Raw genomic sequence first — 24,154 nt, forward strand, 5'->3', positions numbered from 1 at the left:
CCTGAGGGCCTTCCTCTCCAAAAATGCTGGTTACTGGTGTGCGGTGATGAGATAAGTGATGCTGATCACCCTAATCATTACTCTCTACTAATATTCTCTGTCCAGAGACAAGAGAAACACGTCTCTGATGTCTCTGGGCCAGGCCATCCTGAACATGTGCAGATGATTCCAGCACTGTCACCAGTATGAGACAGAAGAAAGAGGAATGGAAAGGATGGCATGTGGAGCTCTAAACAAGCCAAGCCCCAGTGAGTTGTAGCAAGAGCATCTTATGAATAAACAGAGTGGAAGGAAGCGCCTTAACCATTGATGATGATCTGAGGGTGATGGAATTGTAGGTGATCTTAAATTTCTTACTTATATGTCCTGTATTTAGCTATCTTTATATGATTATATGTATTGCTTTTACATGCAAAATACATCTTGCTGTGGCTGAAGTTCACTCACCATACAAACGTCCAGCAAATCACTTCTCTTTAGCCCAGCCTTCTCTAAGCTGCATGTTTTAAAAATGAGATTACTTTCCTGAATAGATTCTTACATTAATATTCAGAGATTATTGAAAAATAGAACAGACAAAATTATTCAATAAGCGATTAGGTATGGGACACCTTTGAAATATTAGGATACCTTGAATCTAAAAATTTTTGTTACTATGACTTTCCTTTATAGAAACATACATACATGTGGGAATGATGGAGATGGGAGAGGCTGGCTCAGACCAAGGTGGAAGAGCTCCCTCGAGGTCATTTGGGGCTGAAGGAGGATGTGCCCTCAGGACACCAGAGGCTGCACAGAGCCCTGGGGCCAGGACTCCAAGACAGGGCTGTGACAGGCTCTTGAGCTGAGCTTGTGAATACTGAAGCCCTCCTGAGACTTTCTCAGGCTTCTGAGCTCTGTCTCCTCTGATGCAGGGAGGGAACACTCATGGGGTGAGCCACACCTTCGGAAACCTCCCCCATTTCTGTTAGGGTGGACAGGTGCCCCCCTCAACCCCAGAGTTTCTCAGGTGGCCCCCTTTCCAAATCTGGATTCTCTTCTCTTGCCCCCTGGGCACTGGGATGTGGGGGAGGGAAGTAGGTGTTGACAAGGAGGAGGGCATATGGATGAAATACAAGGGTTGTGGACAAGGGGGTCCTGTGTTCCTGAGGAGGGGTCTCCCTTCTCTGATGGAGCTCACAGGCAGCCTGAGGGGGAGCTGGCACTGGGGACATGTGACTGGAGGGAGCTGGCTGTAGGTACAGCAGAAGATTTTATTCCAAAGATGGAAGGTGGGGGTGGGAGGAGCAGTGTATGTGCTGGGGGATAAGCTGCTGACAGATCAGAAATGTGAAAGATGTTTCCCTGACAGAGAAGGTGCCTAACGAATATGTGAATAACGGAGGAATCAGTGATTTCTTTTCAAGAGATGAACGTTTATTAAGTTCCAGGCAACCTTCCTGCACATACTTTGACCAACGCTTCCAATCCCAGGGAAGATGGAGGGGTCCATTCCAAGGACACCTCAGGCTGATCCCTGGCATTTGTACTGTCTCATTGTTGTCTGGATCCAGGGCAGAAAGCTGGAGATTCTGATGTAGACATTTGGAGGTGTCCCATCAACTCCTCCATAGGACACAATGCCCTGGGCCACACCATTACACAGAAGCGGGCCCCCAGAGTCACCCTGTGGGCAGAGAGGGCAAGGGCTGAGCTCACCTTCTTCAGGTCTGGTTTCCCTGCCACCCTGGGGCGGGTGGTCTCTGTTCAGGGCCCTGGCTGATATCAGGGCCTTGTTGGTCCTGAGGTTTCATCCTGGGTTTGATAGCCCCGCTGGTCTTTCTGCAAGAAGTCTCTGCCCATATGTGACTGTGGGGCAGTGTTCACCACCCCCCCACCCCCCGCAGGGACTCAGGACAGAGACCAGATAGGAGGACAGGCTGGGGACACAGGGACAGGATTTGTTCCCACAGCCCCCCATCCTCACAGCTCAGCTGGGCCCAGGGTTTTTCATAGACAGCACTGGGGATCTCACCTTGAAAGAATTCTTCCTCTTGTTTGGATCTCCAGCACATATCTGCGTGATGGGGATGTAGTTTTTGAAGCGAATGATACATTTCTCCTCACTTTGGACTTCAAGATCTACCTCCTGTAGTTTGGCTGCAGAGGGCACATTTACCTCCAGTTGCCCCCAGCGGGCCACACTGCACATCATCCCTGGCCTCACCTTCTGCCAGCGCCTGAGCAGATTGATGAGGCTCACTGCATCCATCATGTCAGCCTTCCTAGTCAGCTGAAGGTAGAGGAAAAGCATTCTCACCTACTGATGGCCCACAGAGATGGCACGACAGTCATGGGTTTGCCTTCCTCATAGCCCTGGGACCATGGAGGGGTCATACAGGAGGAGGGTCAGGAATGAGGTCATGGGGGATGCAGAACCCTGGATGGAAGTGTCCCAGAGTCAGTGCAGCCCATGTGTCCCACCTGCAATAACATGATGTCGTTGGCCCAAGTCTTATCATTATAGTCTGGGTGGGGGATGGCTCTTCTCACTGGGATGACCTGCTGGGTCCTCTCTCGTTCCATGATGTTGTGGGCCCCCAGGGTGACAGCAATTGAGCTGCACAGAGAGCAGAAAGGGAGGGGGTGTCACAGGAGAAACAATCCAGGAGCTGGGAGGAAAGAGCACAGCCTGGGACAGGGCAAGACTTGGGGAGGAGCAGGGGGAGGGTGTGGCAAAATTCTAAGCAATGGGCCCTGGGGCTGAGCATCTCTAAATTGTCTGCTTTCCCGCAGCCTGGGCAGGGTGGCAGTTTCTGTAGTCCACGGAGGATGGACTACATTCAGCGGTGGTCACATTCACCTTCCTCATCAGCTGAAAGCAGAGGAAAGGCATTCTTATCTACTGATGGCAGGACAGTCATGGGGTTGCCTTCTTCACAGCCTTGGGACCACAGAAGGGTTCATACAGGAGGAGAGTCTGGAATGAGGTCATGGGGGATGCAGAACCCCAGGAAGGAAGTGTCCTGGAGTCAGTGCAGCCACGTGTTCCACCTGCAGTAACATGATGTCATTGGAGTGTTTCTTATAGCCTGAGTGGGGGATGGCTCTTCTCACTGTGATGACCTGCTGGGTCCTCTCCTGCTTCTTGATGTTATGTGCCCCCAGGGTGACGTTGATTGAGCTGCATGGAGAGCAGAGAGGGAAAGGGAGTCACAGGAGACACAGGCCAGGAACCTGAAGGAATGCTCGGGACAGGGCAGGACTTAGGGAGGGGAGAATTCTAGGCGATGGGCCCTGGAGCCTGAGCATCTCTGTGCTGTCTGCTTCCTGGCAGCCTGGGCAGGGTAGTAGTTCCTGGAATCCATGGAGGGTGTTCAATCCTGCACAAGTTGCCTGTGTCTAGGAAAACGTGAATTTCTCACATGTGCACTCTGGACTCCAGGGTGCAACATTGGCTTCCTTCCATATTAGGTTGGATCAGACCCTCTCTCCTTGCATCAGTGGCATTGACCTGTCCCTCTCTCACCAAAGCTCACATGTCGTCCGAAGAGCTTCCTACCTTACCTGGCGGCCTAGGTCTGCAGCCCCTGAGAAGAGGGTTCCCTGGGAGGGGTCAACAGAGAGATGGGGACTTGGGCACTGCTCCTCACCTTCCCTGGCAGTGAGCTGCTGTCAGCACGAAGTCCTCACGTACGAGGAAACCCCACAGATCAAAATTTTCTCTGGAGTCTGTATTTGAAGATACGTCGTGTAGGGACGGGAGTGAGGCTTGGCCTCATGGCCCCCAATGATTTTCCCTTAAAGAAAGACACAAGCCTACCCGCTGTGCTCATGGAGCCAAGGGTGGAGAGGGGAGATGGGTCCATATTTGCTTGTCTTTGACCTGAGTTAGAAAAGTTCCTGAAGATGGGTCAGAATGAGGGCGTGCATGAGTGTAGCATCTGAGCAGGTCTGTCCATGTGGGGAGGGACTGGGCCTCTGAGGGGGGACTGTTACTCACCTGCCTCCCCAGTGGCAGACAGAAGAAGGGCCACCCGGAGCAGGAGCAGGACCATCTCTGCAGGAAAGCTGCCCAGATCTGAGCAGCTGCTACTTCCCTCTGGTCTTTTAACCAGTGTCTCCTGCCATGTTGTGGCTTGTATCACTTGAGATTTCTCTAAAGTCTCACACCTCTGTCTGATTAGGTCCTGGGGTCTGAGTGGAGCGTGTACTTAGTGGTCACTACAGAAGCACCCACAAGCTCTTGGCTTAGTGCCATCGCTCAGCAGAAAACAAGAGAATAACTATAAGTAGAAGTAGTGAGACGTTGTATCAACAAATACTAGATCTTTGAGCCCCAGCATTCTGGGTCCCATGATGAGAGATTCATGACATAGAATGTCTTCATTTCTGTGGTTCTCTTTGATCACCAGGGTGATTGTGTATCGAGGCCTCTTTGTATGAGAAATTTCGGAAGCATCGTGGAGATAAGATCTCTCACTTCTGGTGGAGGAGACAAAACCGTCAGGGTCCAACAAGGATGGTGAGAGCCATGGTGTGGGATATAGAGGATGGTGTGTGAGAGTGATGCTGAAGAGAGATTATTCCAGTTATTAAAGACTGAGTATATTTTTAAAAAACAGCAACATTGTTTTACCCATGAATCTGCATTTTGGTCAGGATACAGTGTGGATAGCACTCCTCTGCTCTTCTTGGTATCAGGGAGGTTTGAAGCCTGGAAGCTGAATTACTTGATGTCTCCCTCATACATGACATGTTGTTGGCTTTCTCCCAAATAAGCTTCTGCTAAGAAACAAGCCAGGCACAAGCTGGGCTCTTTTAATTACCTAAATTTTGACGTCCTATGGCATCTATTCTACCATATCCCTCTGTTTGAGGCAATCAAGAGCTCCCAGCAGATTAAAAAGGAGGGGCCCTAGATTTCATCTCCCAGCAGGAGAGTTGCAGTCAAGGAAGAAGAGCCGGTGGGATGGGAGTTCCACGTGAAGTGAGAATGGATACGAGGGAGGCAAAGCAGAATTCCCCCACCGCTACCCAGAGAATGGCATTCTGATGTCCCTATACAATTTGCTAACCAAATTATCCTGGTCATGTCCCAATAATGGAAAAGGTGGAGACAGTCATATAATTGAAAACATCATGGGGCCTAAACATCTTGATCTCAAGTCTCTTCTAAAGCAATGAAACCTTTGATTAAGAAACAGAGCCCACTGTCAATATGGATTCTGGCAGGGGAGCCACAGTTAACCAGGGCGGGGTGTCCAAGCCAAGCCCACGTGGGGTGAGAATGTGTCCACACCTGGCCTCTCTCCTGTGTGGACACACTTCTCACCCTACACCCTGCATTGGGCATCCTGGATCAGGTAACAGAATGCATGTGAGGCGGAGATTCAATGTCCACGCGGGATAAGGAGAGTGTTCACACAAGGGATAGGTGGTTTCTGATCAAGGGGGACTTGTGGGCCTTCTCGGGGGTGGGGGCAATCAGGTGGGATTTATCAGAGCAGGACAAATAGGGTGAGGTGGGCATTGGTAGGAAGGGGCTATCTAATGTGCGTCACCAGATCCTGGGGTATAGGGATCAGGGGATGCACTTGGGGATAATGGGTGAGAGATTGGTTATATATATCTCTGCAGATGCTAATCAGATAAGTCAACTTATTAAGGCTACTGAGCTAGGTTTTTCACTGAGGATTAGATGATAATTGTGGCATCAGTGTTAATTTCCTGGATCTGAAGCTTGGCTGGTAGCTACGTATGTCCTTGTTTGTAGGAATTACATTCTATAGTATTTGAGAAGCAATCGAGTGCCGTTTCAGTAACGTATACTAGCAAATGGTTCTGGAGAAGAAAACTTTATATTGTGATTGCAACTTGTCTATGAGCTTGAGATTGTTTCCAATTTAAAAGGAAATCTGTACCTTTCACATATATAAATAATAACCTGAGAAAAGAAAATCTGTTACAGTAGCACCAAATATAGGTATGAGGCCGAGGAAAAACTTAACCAGAATTGTGAAAAACCTATTCATGCAAAATGTTAAACTGCTTCTGAAAAACACAAGAAAAGTCTTTAGAAGCAGCAAGATATTCTTAGTTCTCGAATACAATGGATCTACACCAAAAATGTACTGATTCTCCCAATTAATATATGAATATGATTATAAAAATAATATATATAATGTGATTTTTTTCAAGAAGTCTATTGAATTTTTTCTCCTAGTGTTCCACAAGTTCTAGACAATTTCTAAAATTTTTGTGGAAAATAAACATGAAAGAATCACTAGGAAAATTTTGTCCAAATGAAAAATGTATAATAAGGGAGAAGGTTAGCTTATCAGAGCTAAAAACTATGAAAGTTCTTTCTGGAACACAGTGTGATTTATTCTCTGTTCTTTTGCCCTGCTTTTCTGCTCTATTTTGTTATATCTCATTTTGGCTTCTTTACTGTCTTTCAGTTATATATCTCTATATTATTTTAGCTGTTACTCTGAAGGGTATGCCTTCAGCTTCCCCTGTGGCTCAGATGGTAAAGAATCTGCCTGTAATGCCGGAGACCTGGGTTTGACCCCTGGGTTGGGAAGATTCCCTGGAGAAGGGAATGGCTACCCACTCCAGTATTCTTGCCTGGGAAATCCTCTGGACGGAGGAGCCTGGCAGCTACAGTCTATGGGGCTGCAAAGAATCAGACAGGACTGAGCAACTAATACTTTCACTTTTTTTTCCGCTCATATGTGAACCTCATAATGGTATAGTTTCATTTGTCTTCCTTCTTACACTTTGAGTTATCTTTGTCATACATTTCATCACTATATGCCTTAAATACTATTTTGCCTTAAATAGTCAATAATTGATGTAAGAAACTGATATAAATTCTTTTCCATTTAGTCACTTTTAAAAAATTAAAGTATAGTAATTTACAATATTAGTTTCTGGTGTATAATATAGTATTCCATATTTTTATAGTTTATACTCCATATTAAGTTATTATATGTAGTATTGACTACATCCCCAGTGCTGTACATTATATCCATGTATCTTATTTATTTTATACCTACTGGTTTGTGCCTCTTAATCCCCTTTGACTGTCTTGTCTCTGTCACCACCCACTCCCCTCTGGTAACCACTAATTTGCTCTCTGTATCTACGAGTCTGTTTCTATTTTGTTAACTTTGTTCAACTGTTTGATATTTTAGATTCCACATATAAGTGAAAATGTATAGTAGTTATCCTTCTCTGTCTGATTTCAATAAACTTAATACTTTCCATGTCCATTCATGTTATTGCAAATGGAGAAATTCATTTTTTTTTATGGCTGAGTATATACTATTGTGTGTATATATATGCCACCCCTTCTCTATCCATTCATCTGTTAATGGATGCTGAGCTTGATTCCATAGCTTGGCTTTTATAAATAATGCTTCTTTGAACACTGGGGTGCATATATTAATGACTTATTGAATTAGTGCTTTTGTTTAGTTTGGATATATACCCAGGTGTGGAATTGCTGAATCCTATGGTAATTCTATTTTTAAGTACTTGAGGAACTTTGGCACTGTTTTCTTTAGAGGTTGGACTAATTTATATTCCTAACAACAGTACACTGGCTTTTTCTTTTCAGCACATCCTGTTAACACTTGTCATTTGTTATCTTTTTGACAGTAGTTATTCTAAGATGTGTGAGGTAATATTGTGATTTTGATTTGCATTTATCAGGTTGGTGCTAAAGTAATTGCAGTTTTTGCATTTTGCTGTTTGATATTGGAATACATTCTTAAATATGGTTATGTCATACATCATTTTAATGCACATTTCTTGCTTTATGTTTTTTTGCTAATGACTTGTTCAGTTCAGTTCAGTCGCTCAGTCATGTCTGACTCTTTGCGACCCCATGAACCACAGCACGCCAGGCCTCCCTGTCCGTTACCAACTCCTGGAGTCCACCCAAACCCATGTCCATCAAGTTGATGATGCCATCCAACCATCTCATCCTCTGTCGTCTCCTTCTCCTCCTGCCCTCAATCTTTCCCACCATCAGAGTCTTTTCAAATGAGTCAGCTCTTCGCATCAGGTGGCCAAAGTATTGGAGTTTCAGCTTCAACATCAGTCCTTCCAATGAACACTCAGGACTGATCTCCTTTAGGATGGACTGGTGGAACTCCTTGCAGTCCAAGGGACTCTCAAGAGTCTTCTTCAACACCACAGTTCAAAAGCATCAATTCTTTGGCACTTAGCTTTCTTCACATTCCAACTCTCACATCCATACCTGACCACTGGAAAAACCATAGCCTTGACTAGACGGACCTTTGTTGGCAAAGTAATGTCTCTGCTTTTTAATATGCTATCTAGGTTGGTCATAACTTTCCTTCCAAGGAGTAAGTGTCTTTTAATTTCATTGCTGCAATCACCATCTGCAGAGATTTTGGAGCCCAGAAAAATGAAGTCAGCCACTGTTTCCACTGTCTGCCCATATATCTGCCATGAAGTGATGAGACCGGATGCCATGATCTTAGTTTTCTGAATGTTGAGCTTTAAGCCAACTTTTTCACTTTCCTCTTTAACTTTCATCAAGAGACTCTTTAATTCTTCTTCACTTTCTGCCGTAATGGTGGTGTCATATGCATATCTGAGATTATTGATATTTCTCCCAGCAATCTTGATTCCAGCTTGTGCTTCCACCAGCCCAGCGTTTCTCATGATGTACTCTGCATATAAGTTAAATAAGCAGGGTGACGATATACAGCCTTGATGTATTCCTTTTCCTATTTGGAACCAGTCTGTTGTTCCATGTCCAGTTCTAACTGTTGCTTCCTGACCTGCACACAGGCTTCTCAAGAGATAGGTCAGATGGTCTGGTATTCCCATCTCTTTCAGAATTTTCCACAGTTTATTGTGATCCACACAGTCAAAGGCTTTGGTATAGTCAATAAAGCAGAGGTAGATGTTTTTCTGGAACTCTCTTGCTTTTTCGATGATCCAGCGGATGTTGGCAATTTGATCTCTGGTTCTCTGCCTTTTCTAAAACCAGCTTGAACATCTGGAAGTTCACGGTTCACATATTGCTGAAGCCTGGCTTGGAGAATCTTAAGTATTACTTTACTAGCGTGTGAGATGAGTGCAATTGTTACTTGCTGTTTATTTATTTTTATTTTATTTTTCTTTCAGACTAGGAAAATGATGTTACACAAAAAGCACATTGATTGGTTTTTTTTATTCCAGTTCAAAATGGATCATAAAACAGCAGAGGCAACTCGCAACATCAACCACACATTTGGCCCAGGACTGCTAATGAACATACAGTACAGTAGTGGTTCAAGAAGCTGTGCAAAGGAGATGAGAACCTTGAAGATGAGGGGCACAGTGGATGGCCATTGGAAGTTGACAAATGCCAAGTGAGAGCATCATCAAAGCTGATCCTCTTACAACTACACGAGAAGTCGCTGAAGAACTCAATGTCGACCATTTTTTGGTTGTTTGGCATATGGAGCAAATTGGAAAGGTGAAAAAGTTCGATGAGCGGATGCCTCATGAGCTGATCGCAAATCAAAAAAATCATCATTTTGAAGTGTCATCTTCTCTTATTCTATGCAACAACAATGAACCATTTCTAGATAGGATTGTGACATGCGACAAAACGTGGGTTTTATATGACACTGGCAACCACCAGCTTGGTGGTGGGACAGAGAAGAAGCTGTAAAGCACTTCCCAAAGCCAAACTTGCACCAAAAAAGGGGTCATGGTCACTGTTTGGTAGTCTGCTGCCTGTCTGATCCACTACAGCTTTCTGAATCCAAGTGAAACCATTATGTCTGAGAAGTATGCTCAGCAAATAGATGAGGTGCACCAAAAACTGTGATGCCTGCAGCCAGCACTGGTCAACAGAATGTGCCCAGTTCTTTTCCATGACAATGCCCGATCACACATCACACAACCAACTCTTCAAAAGTTGAACGAATAGGGCTACAAAGTTTTGCCTCATCCGATATTTTCACCTGACCTCTTGCTAACCGACTACCACTTCTTCAAGCATCTCGACCACTTTTTGCAGGGAAAGCACTTCCACAACCAGCAGGAGGTAGAAAATACTTTCTGAGAGTTGGTCAAATCCAGAAGCATGGATTTTTACTTTACAGAAATAAATAAACTTATTTCTTGTTGGCAAAAATGTGTTGATAGTAATGGTTCCTATTTTGATTAATAAAGAAGTGTTTGAGCCTAGTTATAATGATTTAAAATTCAGTTTGAAGTTGCAATTATTTTTTCACCAACCTAATACCTCATAATTAGTAATGTTGAACATCTTTTCATGTACCTGTTGGCCATCTTCATGTCTTCTTTGGAAGAATGTCTATTCAGATGCTCTACCCATTTAAAAAATTACTTTTATTGAAATATAGGTGATTGACATGCTGTGTTAATTTCTCCTGTACAGAAAAGTGATTCAGTTATCCATATATATCCTTTTTCATATCCTTTGCCATTATGATTTATCACAGGATACTGAATATAATTCCCCGTGCTCTGCCTATTTTTCAGTTGGGTTATTTTCTTTTTTAATATTGAGTTGTCTGAGTTCTTCATATATTTTAAATGTTAGCCACTTATGAGACAAATCATTTGCAAATACTTACTCCTATTCAGTAGGTTTCTCTTTTGCTTTGTTAATGATTTCCTTTGCTGTGCAAAAGCTTTTACCTTTGATTAGGTCCCATTTGCTTCTTTTTGCTTTTGTTTCCCTTGCCTGAGGAGAAATAGCCAAAAAAGTACTGCTAAGACCTGACCAAAGAGTGTACTGCTTGTGTTTTCTTCAAAGAATTTAATCATTTCTGGTCTTTAATAAATTTGAGTTTATCTTCATGTATGGTGTGAGAAAATGTTCTAATTTTATTTCTTTATGTGTAGCTGTCCCATTTTGCCAAAATGACTTATCAAAGAGACTGTCTTTTCTCTATTGTATGTATCTTGCCTCCTTTGTGATATAAATAGATCCTATATATGTGGGTTCATTTCAGGCTCTCCATTCTGTTCCATTGATTTATGTGTCTGTTTTTGTGCCAGTTTCATACCGTTCTGATTACAGTAGCTTTATAGCGTAGTCTGAAGTGAGGGAGCATGATGAAAAGAAGTGAAAGTGCTAGCTGTTCAGTTGTGTCTGACTCTTTGCGACCCCATGGATTGTAGCCCACCAGGCTTCTCTGTCCCTGGAATTCTCTAGGCAAGAATACTGGGGTGATAGCCATTCCATTCTCCAGGGGATCTTCTTGACCCAAGAATAGAACCCCTGACTCTTGCATTGTAGGCATATTCTTTACCATTTGAGCCACCAGGGAAGCCTCAGGAAGCATGATACCCCCTTCTTTGTTCTTTTTCCTCAACATTGCTTTGGCTATATGGGGTCTTTTGTTGTTCCAGATGAATTATTTGTGGGACTATTTGTTCTAGTTCTGAAAAATGTCAAGGGTGTTTTTATAGGGATTGCCTTAACTGTAGATTGCTTTGGGTAGTTTGCTCATTTTAGTAATAATAGTTTTTTCAATCCCTGAACATGCAATACCTTTCCATTTATTTGTATTGTCTTCAAATTCCTTCAATCAGTGTTTTACAGATTTTAGAGTATAATACTCTAAAATGTGTGGGTTAATTATTCATAGGTATTTTATAAATTTTCATTGGATTGTGGTATTTTCTTCTTTTTCTTAGAGTTCATTTCTAGTGTATAAACAAATTAAAACAACAGATTTCTGTATATTAACCTTGTATCTTGAAAATACTGACTTTATTCTAATCATGCTTTTTGTAGAGATATTCAAGTTTTCTATATATATTATTGTGTCATCTGCAAATAGTGACTGTTTTTTTCTTTCATTCCAAGTGGATGCCTTTTATTTCCTTTTTCTTGTTGTGACTAGGACTTCCAACACTATGTTTAATAGAAATGGTGAGTGGGGGCATTTTTGTTTTGATCCTAATCTTAGGGGAAAAGCTTTCAGCTTTTCACTGATGAATGTGGTTTAAGTGGTGTCACGGAAAGTGAAAGTGTTAGTCATTCAATCATGTCCAACTCTTTGGAACCCCATGGACTGTAGCCCACCAGGCTCCTTTGTCCATGGAATTCTTCAGGCAAGGAGTGGTAGCCATCCCCTTCTCCAGATGATCTTCCTGACCCAGGGATTGAACCTGGGTCTCCTGCATTGCAGGCAGATTCTTTAATGTCTGAGCCACAAGGGAAGCCCAATGTGGTTCTGTCATAAACAGCCTGTATTTTGCTGAGATATGTTTCTTGATACCAACTTTGTTGAGAGTTTTTATCCTGAATGGGCTCAGGTAGTAGAACCTGTATTGTGTCCACTGTACCACTGTACAATCACAATGTCCAGCACTTAGTAGGTGATCCACCAGCATTTGTATTGATAGATGAAATATGTGCTTTTCAGTCTTACTAAGGACAGGAGCCCTTTCTAACTCAAAAGGCCTCAGTTGACCAGCAGGGAATCTTGGCCCAGAGGCCAGCTATGACTAAAGGGATAGGCTGAAAGGTACTCTTTCAAACTAACTAAACTGATCACTTGGATCACAGACTTGTTTAACTCAATGAAACTATGAGCCTTGCTGTGTAGGGCCACCCAAGACGGACGAGTCATGGTGGAGAGTTCTGACAAAACATGGTCCACTGGAGAAGGGAATGGCAAACCACTTCAGTATTCTTGCCTTGAGAACCCCATGAACAGTATGAAAAGGCAAAAAGATATGATACTGAAAGATGAATTCCCCAGATCAGATGGTGCCCAATATGCTACTAGAGAAGAGTAGAGAAATAGTTCCAGAAAGAATGAAGAGGTTGAGCCAAAGTGAAAACAATGCCCAGTATGGATGTGACTTGTGATAGAAGTAAAGTCTGATGCTGTAAAGAACAATATTGCATAGGAACCTAGAATGTTAGGCCCATGAATTAAGGTAAGTTGGAAGTGGTCAAACAGGAGATGGCAAGAGTGAACATCGACATTTTAGGAATCAGTGAACTAAAATGGACCAAATGGACAATTTAATTCAGATGACCATTAAATCTATTCCTGTGGGCAAGAATCCCTTAGAAGAAATGGAGTAGTCCTCATAGTTAACAAAAGAGTCCAAAATGCAGTACTTTGGTGCAATCTCAAAAATGACAGAATGATCTTTGTTTGTTTCCAAGACAAACCATTCAATATCACAGAAATCCAAGTCTATGCCCCAGCCACTAATGCCAAAGAAGCTGAAATTGAATGGTTCTATGAAGACCTATAAGACCTTCTAGAACTAACACCAAAAAAAGATGCCCTTTTTATCATGGGGACAGGAATGCAAAAGTAGGAAGTCAAGAGATACTTGGAGTAACAGGCAAGTTTGACCTTGGAGTACAAAATGAAGCAGGGCAAAGGCTAACAGAGTTTTGTCAAGAGAATGCAGTGGTCGTGGCAAGCATCCTCTTCCAACAACATAAGAGGGACTCTACACATGCATATCACTAGATGTTCAATACTGAAATCAGATTGATTATATTCTTTGCAGCTGAAGATGGAGAAGCTCTATACAGTCAGCAAAAACAAGACCAGGAGCTGACTGTGACTCAGATCATGAACTCCTTATTGCAAAATTCAGACTTAAGTTGAAGAAAGTAGGGAAAACCACTAGGTCATTCAGGTATGACCTAAATCAAATCTCTTAAGATTTTACAGTGGAAGTGACAAATAGATTCAAGGGATTAGATATGATAGATAGAATGCCTGAAGAACTATGGATGGAGGTTCATAACATTGTATAGGAGGTGGTGATCAAAACCAACCCCAAGAAGAAGAAATGCAAGAAGGCAAACTGGTTGTCTGAGGAGGCCCTACAAATAGCTGAGGAAAGAAGAGAAGCAAAAGGCAAAGGAGAAAAGGAAAGATACATCCATCTGAATGCAGAGTTCCAAAGAATAGCAAGGAGAGATAAGAAAGCCTTCTGAAGTGATCAATGCAAGGAAATAGAGGAAAATAGAATGGGAAGACTATAGATCTCTTCAAGAAAATTGTAGATACCAAGGGAATATTTCATCCAATGATGGGCACAATAAAGGAGAGAAATGGCCTAACAGAAGCAGAAGATACTAAGAAGTGGTAAGAATACACAGAAGAACTATACAAAAGAGATCTTAATAACCCAGATAACCATGATGGTGTGATCAATCAGCTAGAACCAGACATCCTGGAATGCAGAGACAAGTGGGCCTTCAGTTCAGTTGCTCAGTCGTGTCTGACTCTTTGTGACCCCATGGACTGTAGCACGACAGGCTCCCTGTGCCTCACCAACTCCTGGAGTTTACTCAAACTTATGTCCATTGAGTCCGTGATGCCATCCAACCATCTCATCCTCTGTTGACCCCTTCTCCTTTCGCCTTCAATCTTTCCCAGCAACAAGGTCTTTTCCAATGAGTCAGTTCTTTGCATCAGGTGGTCAAAGTATTGGAATTTCAGCTTCAACATCAGTCCTTCCAATGAATATTCCAGTCTGATTTCCTTTAGGGTGGACTGGTTGGATCTCCTTGCAGTCCAAGGGACTCTCAAGAGTCTTCTCCAACACCACAGTTCAAAAGTGTCAATTCTTCGGCGCTCAGCTTTCTTTATAGTCCAACTCTTACATCCATACATGACTACTGGAAAAACCATAGCTTCGACTAGATGGACCTTTGTTGGCAAAGTAATGTCTCTGCTTTTTAATATGCTGTCAAGGTTGGTCATAACTTTTCTTCCAGGGAGGAAGCATCTTTTAATTTCATGGCTGCAGTCACCATCTGCAGTGATTTTGGAGTCCCAAAAAGAAAGTCTGTCACTATTCCCATTGCTAAGTAGTTCCCATTCCTAAGTGGGAAGCATCACTATGAACAAAGCTAGTGGAGGTGATGGAATTCCAGTTGAGCTATTTCAAATCCTCAAAGATGATGCTGTGAAAGTGCTACACTCAATATGCCAGCAAATTTGGAAAGCTCACCAGTGGCCACAGGACTGGAAAAGATCAGTTTTCATTCCAATCCCAAAGAAAGGCAATGCAAAGAATGTTGAAACTACCAGACAATTACACTCATCTCACACACTAGCGTACTCACACTATAGCCCCAGGCTGTGTCTTTGTGTGAGGGTGAGGCGGTCCCCAGGTCCCAGATCTTCAGCAAATACACTTCTCCCCAGATCCAAGCAAAGTAGGCTGTCATTCTCACCTTAAAGGAAGCTTTCTCTGTCTTTAGGTCCCCCATACATAGCTGGATGGCGTTGGTATAATAGTGGTGTAAGTGGGACTCACACATTTGATCCTCCTGCATGGTCAGCTTTACCTCCTACAGTGAGTCAGGGTAGGTGCCCGTGGAGTCCTTCCCCCAGCCGGCCACACTGCACGTCTGTCCTGACTTCATGCGGGCCATGGCCCTGGCCAGGCGGAGCTACCTGACAGCTCCAGTCTGCTTGGCCTTTCTCTCCAGCTATGGGAAGAGGCAAGAGTCTGGCTTAGCCGGTGGTCCCCGAGCCTGGACAGGGGAGTGACGTTGATGTGTCTCCCCTCTCTCCTGAGCCACAGGGACTGGTCAGGCGGCCAGGATGGGAGGGAGGAAAGGGCAGGAGATCCTGGGAGGGCAATGATTTGATCCCAGGAGGGCAGGGCCAGTGGGGAGTTTTCCTTGCCTGCAGTAACATGATGTCATTGGAGAAGTTCTTAGGGTTATAGTCTGGGTGGCGGATGGCTCTTCTCACCCCGATGACCTGCTGGGTCCTCTCCTGCTGTTTGAGGTTGTGGGCCCCCAGGGTGACGGTGACTGAGCTGCACAGAGAGCAGAACAGAGGTGTGGGGATCATGGGGTCACAGGAGACACAGCCCAGGAGCTGTGACAGGCAGCTGACACCAGGGCAGGGCAGCAGCTGAGGGGGAATTGAGGTGACAGACGGTCCTGGGGCTGAGTGACTCTGGGCCCAGTGCTTCTCAGGGACATGAGGGCAGGGCTCCCGGGAGCTTTCTCAGCAATATTGTGAAGTGACCCTGAGTTTGAGTTTTGGCTCTCGCTGCACGCTTTCATCCTCTGATGCTTTATTTGGCCATTGTGGGTCAACCCTTCTCAACCTTGTCTCTCGTTCTCACCTCCGACCCACTGACCTCAAAACTTACCTGTCCTGTTTCTCAGCTTTTCAACACCCTAGTCCTCCTTTTAAGATGGCTTGTTTGATGAGCTCTTGTGATCCTGAATTGTCAGGATCCTGGGGTGAAGGAGGGGCTCCCCTTGGCTCAGCTCTTAGGGAGAGATTGGGCCCATTCCAGAGCCTCAGGAGGTGTAGGCTAGCTGCTGATCCTCACCTTCCTCTGAACTGAGCAGCTGTCAGACAAAGTCCTTTTGCATGAGGATCCTTTCTCACCTCTAACAACTCAGCCAAAAATGGGCTACTTGGGGTCTGGGGCAGAGTTAAGGCAGCTGGAAAGCTTTGGGTGCTATCATCTAGCCACTCTGATCAATCACACCCTGGGCTCCTCTCCTGAGCAGGAGTGAGGGGTGGTAGACACTGAGAAATTTCATGGGTTCTTAAGCTGGGTCCACTGATAACTCCCATACTGTGGGTGGTTTGTCTGAGTTGTCATTTCCTGGTTGGAGTGAGGGATTTTACTTACTTGTGTTTTGTAGCTTCATATCCTCCAACAAATGCACAACCCATTTTCCTGGTGGTGAGAAAGACTGAGATCCACGAAAGCTCTTAGGGAAAACCTGCCTGCCTGCCATCCCTCCTTGCTGAGTGTCTATGCAGCATCAGACTTGTAGTCTTGCTTGGGGTGGGAGCTGGTTCAGAAATTGGAGCTGAACAGAAGGGTCAGGACTGCAGGAGACTTAGTGAGATGGGCTCTGCCCTCAGGAATGGGGACCATCACTCACATGTCCCAGCCCAGGAGGCAGAAGAAAGGCCATCAGGAGCAGGAGTAGCTGCATCTTCCAGAAGGCCTGTCCAGGTCAGAGCTGCTGGGGCTTCTTCCTTCCAGACACAAAGCTCAGGGGAAGGAAGGAGGGGAGGCTCAGTGCCCCCACAGACCTCCCAGAGCTGTGCTCCCCCCAGCCGGGCGTCAGCACGCCACGTGTGCCCATGGTCTCTGCTGTGGGATAGGTGAGAACAAGACCGTCACCACACTTACACTCCCACTGCTGAGTCACAAAGCAAGAGGAACAACAAGAAAGTGGAGGCTGTGGTGCAGCCAGGGAGGAGCTGGATCCCCAGAGACCCTCAGTCACTGAATCAAGAGTGTCTTCATTTCTCCACTCTTGGGTCTTCTTTGATTCTGGGGAAAGCATGAAGAATTACCCAATAGGTGAGGTTCAGGGATAGCAGGGACATGGCTCCTGTACTTGAGAAGCTCAGGGGGCTGGAGGAAACCTAGAATCTGGGGGTGGAGAACACATGGGTGAGGACTATGGCATGGGGCTCTACTTGGGGCCAAGTGGGAAGCAGAGACTGGACTTACTTTAGGAGCAAAGAGACCTGGACTCACCCAAGTGCCCCAAACATCAACCCCGTTTCCTATTTTGCCAGGTTTCTACCGTCACAATTTTGGAGGATTTAGAATCTCCCATTTCAATATAAGTATTCTGTAGCAAAGAGAGCCTTTCTTATCCCAAAATTTTGAACGGAAGTTCTGGACTTGATATTCACTGAACCAGAAAAAACCATCACTGGGTCCTTCGGCAATGAGGGACATGACTGGGTTGTGCTGAGGTATCCAGCACCCCTCAAGCTGAGATGGAGGTTGTCCCACCCAAATCAGGGTGTTTGTGAGTCAGGAGGGGCTTCCTCTCGGGAAATGCTGGTGACTGGTGAGTGGGGGGGGGGGGGGCGGGGGAAACAGATGCCAGCCATCTAATACTTACTCCCCACTAAGTATTCTCTGTCCAGAGTCCAGAGAGCCACATCTCTGATGTCTCTGGGCCAGGCCATCCTAAACGTGTGCAGATGACCCCAACACTCTCACCAGTTTGAGGACAGAAGAAAGAGGCATGAAAAGGATGGCATGAGAAGTTCTAAACAACCCAATCCCAAGGGAGTTGAAGCAAGAGCATCTTATGAATAAATAGAAAACTAGTGGAAGGAAATATGCTTAAGCATTAATGCTGATGATCTGGGGGTGTGAAATTCTTGGTAATTTTTCTTTTCTAATACATATATATGTTCTGTTCTAGTTGTCTTTCTGTGATGAATATGTTCCATTTATGAGGAATATGTTTTGATGAATACGTGTTACTTTTACCCAAAACACATTTTGCGATAGTTGAAGCTCACTCTCCATTCAAATGTTCAGCAAACATCTTCTCTTCAGTGCTAAGGTGCATGTTTTAAAAGTGACATTGGTTTTCTCAATATGTACCTGTAGCAAAACCTCAAGATCAATGAAAAATAGAAGAAAAAATGTACCAAATAACCTATGGCTGTAAACACCTTTGAAACTTTAGGATACCTTGAAACCAATAATTGCTTTACAGTGACTTTCCTTTGGAGATAAATATATTTACACACACACGTGCGAACAATGGACGTGGGAGCAGCTATCTCAGCCCGAGGTGGAAGAGCTCCCTCTAGGCCACTTGGGGCTGAAGGAGGATGTGCCCTCAGGACACCAGAGGCTGCAGGGCCCTGGGCCCAGAACTCCAAGACAGGGCTGTGACAGGCCCTTGAGCTGAGCTTGCGAATACTGAAGCCCTCCTGAAATTTTCTCAGGCTTCTGAGCTCTGTCTCCTCTGATGCGGGGAGGGAACACTCATGGGGTGAGCCACACCTTTGGAAACCTCCCCCATTTCTGTCAGGGTGGACAGGTGCCCCCCTCAACCCCAGAGCTTCCCCTTTCCAAATCTGGATTCTCTTCTGTTGCCCCTTGGGCACTGGGTCGGGGGATAGGGGAGTGGGTGTGGTTGAGGAGGAGGGCGTATGGATGAGACATGAGGGTCATCAAGAAGAGGGTCCTGTGTTCCTGAGAAGGGGTCTCCCTTCTCTGATGGAGCTCACGGGCAGCCTGGAGGGGAGCTGGCACTGGGGACATGTGACTGGAGGGAGCTGGCTGTCGGTGCAGCAGGAGTTTTTATTCCAGAGATGGAAGGTGGGGGTGAGAGGGGCAGTGTATGCGCTGGAGGGGGAAAGCTGGTGACAGATCAGAAATGTGAACAGATGTTTCCATGGCAGAGTAAGTGCCTAAGGAGTATGTGAATAAAGGAGGAATCAGTGATTTCTGCTCAAAAGATAAAACTTTATTAAGTTCCAGGCAGCCCTCTTCCACCCACTTTGTCTAACACCTCTACCCCAGGGAAGATGGCCAGACCAATCCTGGGTGACCTCAGTCTGATCCCTGCAGTTTGTACATTTTCATTGTTTCTTTGATCCATTGATGAAAACTTGAGATTCTGGTGTAGACATCTGGAGGTGTAACTTCTCCATAGGACACAATGCCCTGGGCCACACCATTACACACGAGGGGGCTCCCGGAGTCACCCTGTGGGCAGAGAGGACAAGGGCTGAGCTCACCTTCTTCAGGTGTGGTCTCCCTGCCACCCTGGGGTGGGTGGTCTCTGTTAGGGGCCCTGGCTGATATCAGGACCTTGGTGGTCCTAAGGTTTCAATCTGGCCCTGACAATCCCCCTCCTCCTGCAGGAAGCCTCCACCCATATGTGACTGTGGGGCAGTGTTTACCCCCCAGGGACACAGGACAGAGACCAGATAGGAGGACAGGCTGGGGACACAGGGGACGGGGCTCATTCCCACTACCCCCATCCTCACAGCTTGGCTGTGCCCAGGGCTTTGCATGGATAAAAGTGTGTTACTCACTTTCATAGCATTCTTCCTCAGTCTTCGGTTCCCCACACATATCTGGGTGTCGGCGTTGTAATCTTCATCATGAGATTTGCATTCCTTATCCCTTTGGACTTCAAGCTCTACCTCCTGCAGTTTGCTAGCAGTGGGGCCATTCTCATGGAGGCGTCCCCAGCCAGCCACACTGCACAGCATCCCTGGCTTCACCGTATCTGAGCCTCTGGGCAGACCGATGGTGCTCACAGCGGCGGTCGCTCTGGCCTTCCTCTCCAGCTGAAGACAGAGGAAAGGCATTCTCACCTACTGATGGCCCACAGAAACTGCAGGACATTTGTGGAGTTGCCTTCCAACAGCTCTGGGACCACGGAAGGGGTCGTACAGGAGGAGGGTCAGGAATGAGTCATGGGGGATGCAGAAGCCTGGGAGGAAAGTGTCCCAGAACCGGGGCAGCCACGTGTCCCACCTGCAGTAACATGAGGTCATTGGCCAAAGTCTTCTTATTATAGTCTGGATGGGGGATGGCTCTTCTCACTTGGATGACCTGCTGGGTGCTCTCTCGTTCCCTGATGTTGTGGGCCCCCAGGGTGACCTTCACTGATCTGCACACATAGCAGAGAGGGAAGGGGAGTCACAGGAGATACAGACCAGGAGCCTGAAGGACAGAGCACTGCTGGGAACAGGGCAGAACTGGTGGGGAGAGAATTCTGGACGACGGACCCTGGGTCTGGGCTTCTCTGTGCTGCCTGCTTCTGGCAGCCTGGGCAGGGTGGTAGTTCCTGGAGTCCACGGTGGGTGTTCAATCCTGCACAGGCTTGACTGTCTCTAAGGAAAACGTGAACTTCTCACATTTGCACTCTGGACTCCAGGGTACAACCTTGTCTTCCTTCCATCTCAGGTTTGATCAGTCCCTTCTCTCCATGCATCACTGGCATTGACCTGTCCAACTCTCCCCAAGGCTCACCTGTCCTCTGAAGAACTTCCTGTGTTACTGGTAGCCAAGGTCTGCAGCCCCTGAGAAGAGGGTTCCCTGGGAGGGCTCAACAGAGGGATGGGGACCCGGCACTGCTCCTCACCTTCCCTGGCAGTGAGCTGCTGTCAGCACAAAGTCCTCACGCACGAGGAAACCCCCACACATCAAAGTTTTCTCTGGAGTCTGTATTTGAAGATACGCCGTGTAGGGACGGGAGTGAGGCTTGGCCTCATGGCCCCCGATGATTTTCCCTGAAAGAGAGATTCCAGCATGCCCTCTGTGCTCATGGAGCCAAAGTTTGAAGAGGGGAGATAGGATCAAGGTTACCCTGAGTTCAGAAATTTTCTTAGATGGACCAGGCCTAGGCTGTGCATGAGCGTAGCATCTGAGCAGGTCTGTGCATGCGGGGTGAGACTGGGCCTCTGAGGGTGGGACTATTACTCACCTGCCTCCCCAGTGGGGGACAGAAGAAGGGCCACCAGGAGCAGCCGCAGGACCATCTCTCCAGGACGACTGCCCAGATCTGAGCAGCTACCGCTTCCTTCTGGTCTTTTAACCCTGAGTGTCCCCTCCCATGTTCTGGCCTTTATCATGTGAGCCTTCTCTGAAAGCCTCAAACCACATTTTGGGGTCAGAGTGGACTATGAATTTGAATTTAATTAAAGCCTCTGGTAAGTTTTCATCCATTGGGTTGGGTGGGGATCAGGGAGGGGTTGCATCAGCCAGTCCTTAAGTCCTCAAGTGCCTGAGCCCCCAAAACCTGGGCCTCATGATGATATAGATCAAAGAAAGTCTTTGTGGGTTCATTTTAAATCACCAGGGTGATTGTGTATTGAGACCCCTTCTTCAGCAAGAATGTGAGAAATATTGGAGATGAGATTCCTTGCTTCATGTAGAGGAGATAAACCATCATGATCAGACTATAAAGGCAAGATCCATGGTGTGGAATAGACATAATGGTGTGAAAGTGATGCTGAAGAGGGCTTATTCCACTTACTAAAGGACTCAGTGGTTTAAAATAACAGCAACATTGCTTTACCTATCTGCATTTTGGTCAGGGTACAGTGTGGTTGGCATCCCTCTACTCACCTTGGCATCAGGGCTGCTTGAAGCCTGGAGGCTGAATCACTTGAAGGATTGCTCACACATGCCCAGTGGTTGGTGCTGGCTAACCACTCGGCACATTAGTTTTTCTCCATAAGAGCCCCTCAAGTTGTCTCACTTCATGGGATTCTTTGGCTCCCTCATAACACAGTGGTTGGTTTCCCCAGAGTGAACATCTCCTAAAAAGTGAGCCATCTAGAAGCTGTGTTTTTTCCATTACCTATATTTTGATGTCATATGGCACCTATTCTAACATATTCCACTGCTTGAAGCAATCAAGGACTCCCCTCACCCAGATTATAAAAGGAGGGCCCTAGACCTCCTTTGTTGTAGTCATGTAAGAAGAGCCTGTGGGATGGAGATACACAACGGCAGTCATGTCCCCATCATGAAAATGGAGAAAGTCATGGAATCAAAAAAATTGTTGTTTCTAAACATCTTGATCCCAAGCCTCTTAAAAAGCAACAACACTTGAGTTAAAGAAACAAAGCCCATGGTCAACAGTGATTCTGGCAAGAGAGTCACAGTAAACCAAGGGGTGTCTTCATCCTACATGGGCTTGGACGCCCTGCACTGGATGACTTGGATGAGATATCAGAATATAAGTGAAGTGAGGAATGTTGCCTTCCATAGGGAATGGAGAAGGACATGGAAACCCACTCCAGTATTCTTGCCTGGAGAATTCCATGGACAGGGGAGCCTGGTGGGCTACAGTCCATGGGGTCGCAAAGAGTCGGACACGACTGAGCGACTTTTACTACTACTACTACTACTATATAGGGAGTGAACATCCAAGCGCTGTGAGGAGGGTGTTTACACAAGGGTTGACCAGTAGGTGGTAAAGGAGCTCAAGGAGGATTCAGGAACTCCAACCGTAAGGGCAGTCTGGTGGGATGTGTCAAAGCAGGACAAATAGGGTGAGGTAGGCATTGCTTTGAAGTGGCTGCATGACATGGATCACCAGAGCCTGGGTGGGGAGAGCAGGGGAGGCACTTGGAGAAGATGAATAAGAGATATGTTTTATAAATCTTTGTGGGGACTAATCAAATAATTAAACATATTAACGCAAGTGACCCAGTTTCTTACTGTCTGAAGATTAGATGGTATTGGTGGCATCAATGTTAATTTCCTGGATTTGATGGTTGAATTGTGGTCACATACACATTTCCCCGTTTGTAGAAATTGCACTCTACAGTTTTTGAGAACTGATGGAACACCATGTCAGTAACTTTACTCTCAAATGGTTCAGGAAAACAAAAGTTTTTTGTATTATAATTGCTACTTTTACATAAGCTTGAGATTACTTCAAAATTAAAAGGAAATCCATAGCCTTCACATATATGAACAACAACCAGTTTGAAGATACATTTGAAAATATAATCTGTCACAGCAGCAACAAAAAAACATAAAGGGCTTGGGAAAAACACAACCAGAATTGTGAAACACCATTTGAACAAAATGTTAAAGGATTCCTGAAGAACATAAAAACAGACTTTAGAAATAGAAAGATAGTCTTAGTTCTCTGATAGGGTAAGAACCACACCAAAAAGGCACTGATTCTCCCAAAGTTAATATAAAAATGTGATTCCAATTAAAAAAAATTTTTTTTCTCCTAATGTTAGGAAGTTCTAGCTAATGTCTAAAATTTATATGGAAAATAGCATGAAGGAATAAAACTAGTCAGCTATTAAAAACATCCTGTAAGATGCATTTTCTGAAAACAGTGTTTTGCCCACTTGTGATCAGACAGACAGACCAAAGAAAAAGAATAGAAAATCCAGAAACATTTCCAAGCACATATGAAAATGTAGTTTACACTAAGGTGACATTTAAAAAAAAAATCACTGGGGAAACGTAGCACTTTTTAATAAATGATATTGGAGCAATATGTTAGAGTCATACAACACATAAACCACCTGAGTAAGTGCAAAATATGAGACATAAATGTATGAAATAAAACCATAGTAATAAACAAATGTGGATAAATCCCTTCATAAAATTAGAGGTCTTCTAGCAATTACTCTAAATACAGAAACATTAAAAGAAGAAATTGATAAATAAATTGTGATATGTAAAACACAGTTTTTTAAAGTTTATATCTCAAAAATCAAGCATAAGCAAAAGCAAAATACAGACAATAACTTGGAAAAAAATTATTGCAACATATATCACAATCAAAGAGTTGATCTGTATAAAAACAAAGAGTTAGAAAATCTAAAGACCTAAGCAGAACTGAAGAATACAATAACTGAAATTTAAAATACACTAG

The 24,154-nt window shown here is 45.1% G+C and overlaps 2 protein-coding genes across 2 annotated transcripts; both read right to left on the bottom strand.

The window, feature by feature from the left end:
* Window positions 1-1,394: 1,394 nt before the first annotated feature.
* LOC145530328 (mast cell protease 3-like) lies at window positions 1,395-4,037 on the bottom strand. The gene is given in 6 exon segments (XM_081551457.1): window positions 1,395-1,666; window positions 2,015-2,272; window positions 2,464-2,599; window positions 3,633-3,687; window positions 3,690-3,779; window positions 3,983-4,037. Coding segments are annotated over 6 exon segments (756 nt in total). The 3' UTR covers window positions 1,395-1,504.
* Window positions 4,038-19,230: 15,193 nt separating this feature from the next.
* Window positions 19,231-21,408, bottom strand: LOC145530325 (mast cell protease 1A-like). The gene is made up of 5 exons (XM_081551445.1): window positions 21,227-21,408; window positions 20,885-21,032; window positions 20,275-20,410; window positions 19,827-20,084; window positions 19,231-19,494 (listed from the first exon to the last, which is right to left on the bottom strand). The coding sequence occupies exons 1-5, from the start codon at window positions 21,372-21,374 to the stop codon at window positions 19,339-19,341; spliced, it is 846 nt and encodes a 281-aa protein (XP_081407571.1). The 5' UTR covers window positions 21,375-21,408; the 3' UTR covers window positions 19,231-19,338.
* Window positions 21,409-24,154: the final 2,746 nt, after the last annotated feature.

The sequence above is a fragment of the Giraffa tippelskirchi genome, chromosome 12 (assembly GCF_054371585.1).
Source record: "Giraffa tippelskirchi isolate mGirTip1 chromosome 12, T2T-mGirTip1v1.2.pri, whole genome shotgun sequence".
NCBI classification, from domain to species: domain Eukaryota; kingdom Metazoa; phylum Chordata; class Mammalia; order Artiodactyla; family Giraffidae; genus Giraffa; species Giraffa tippelskirchi.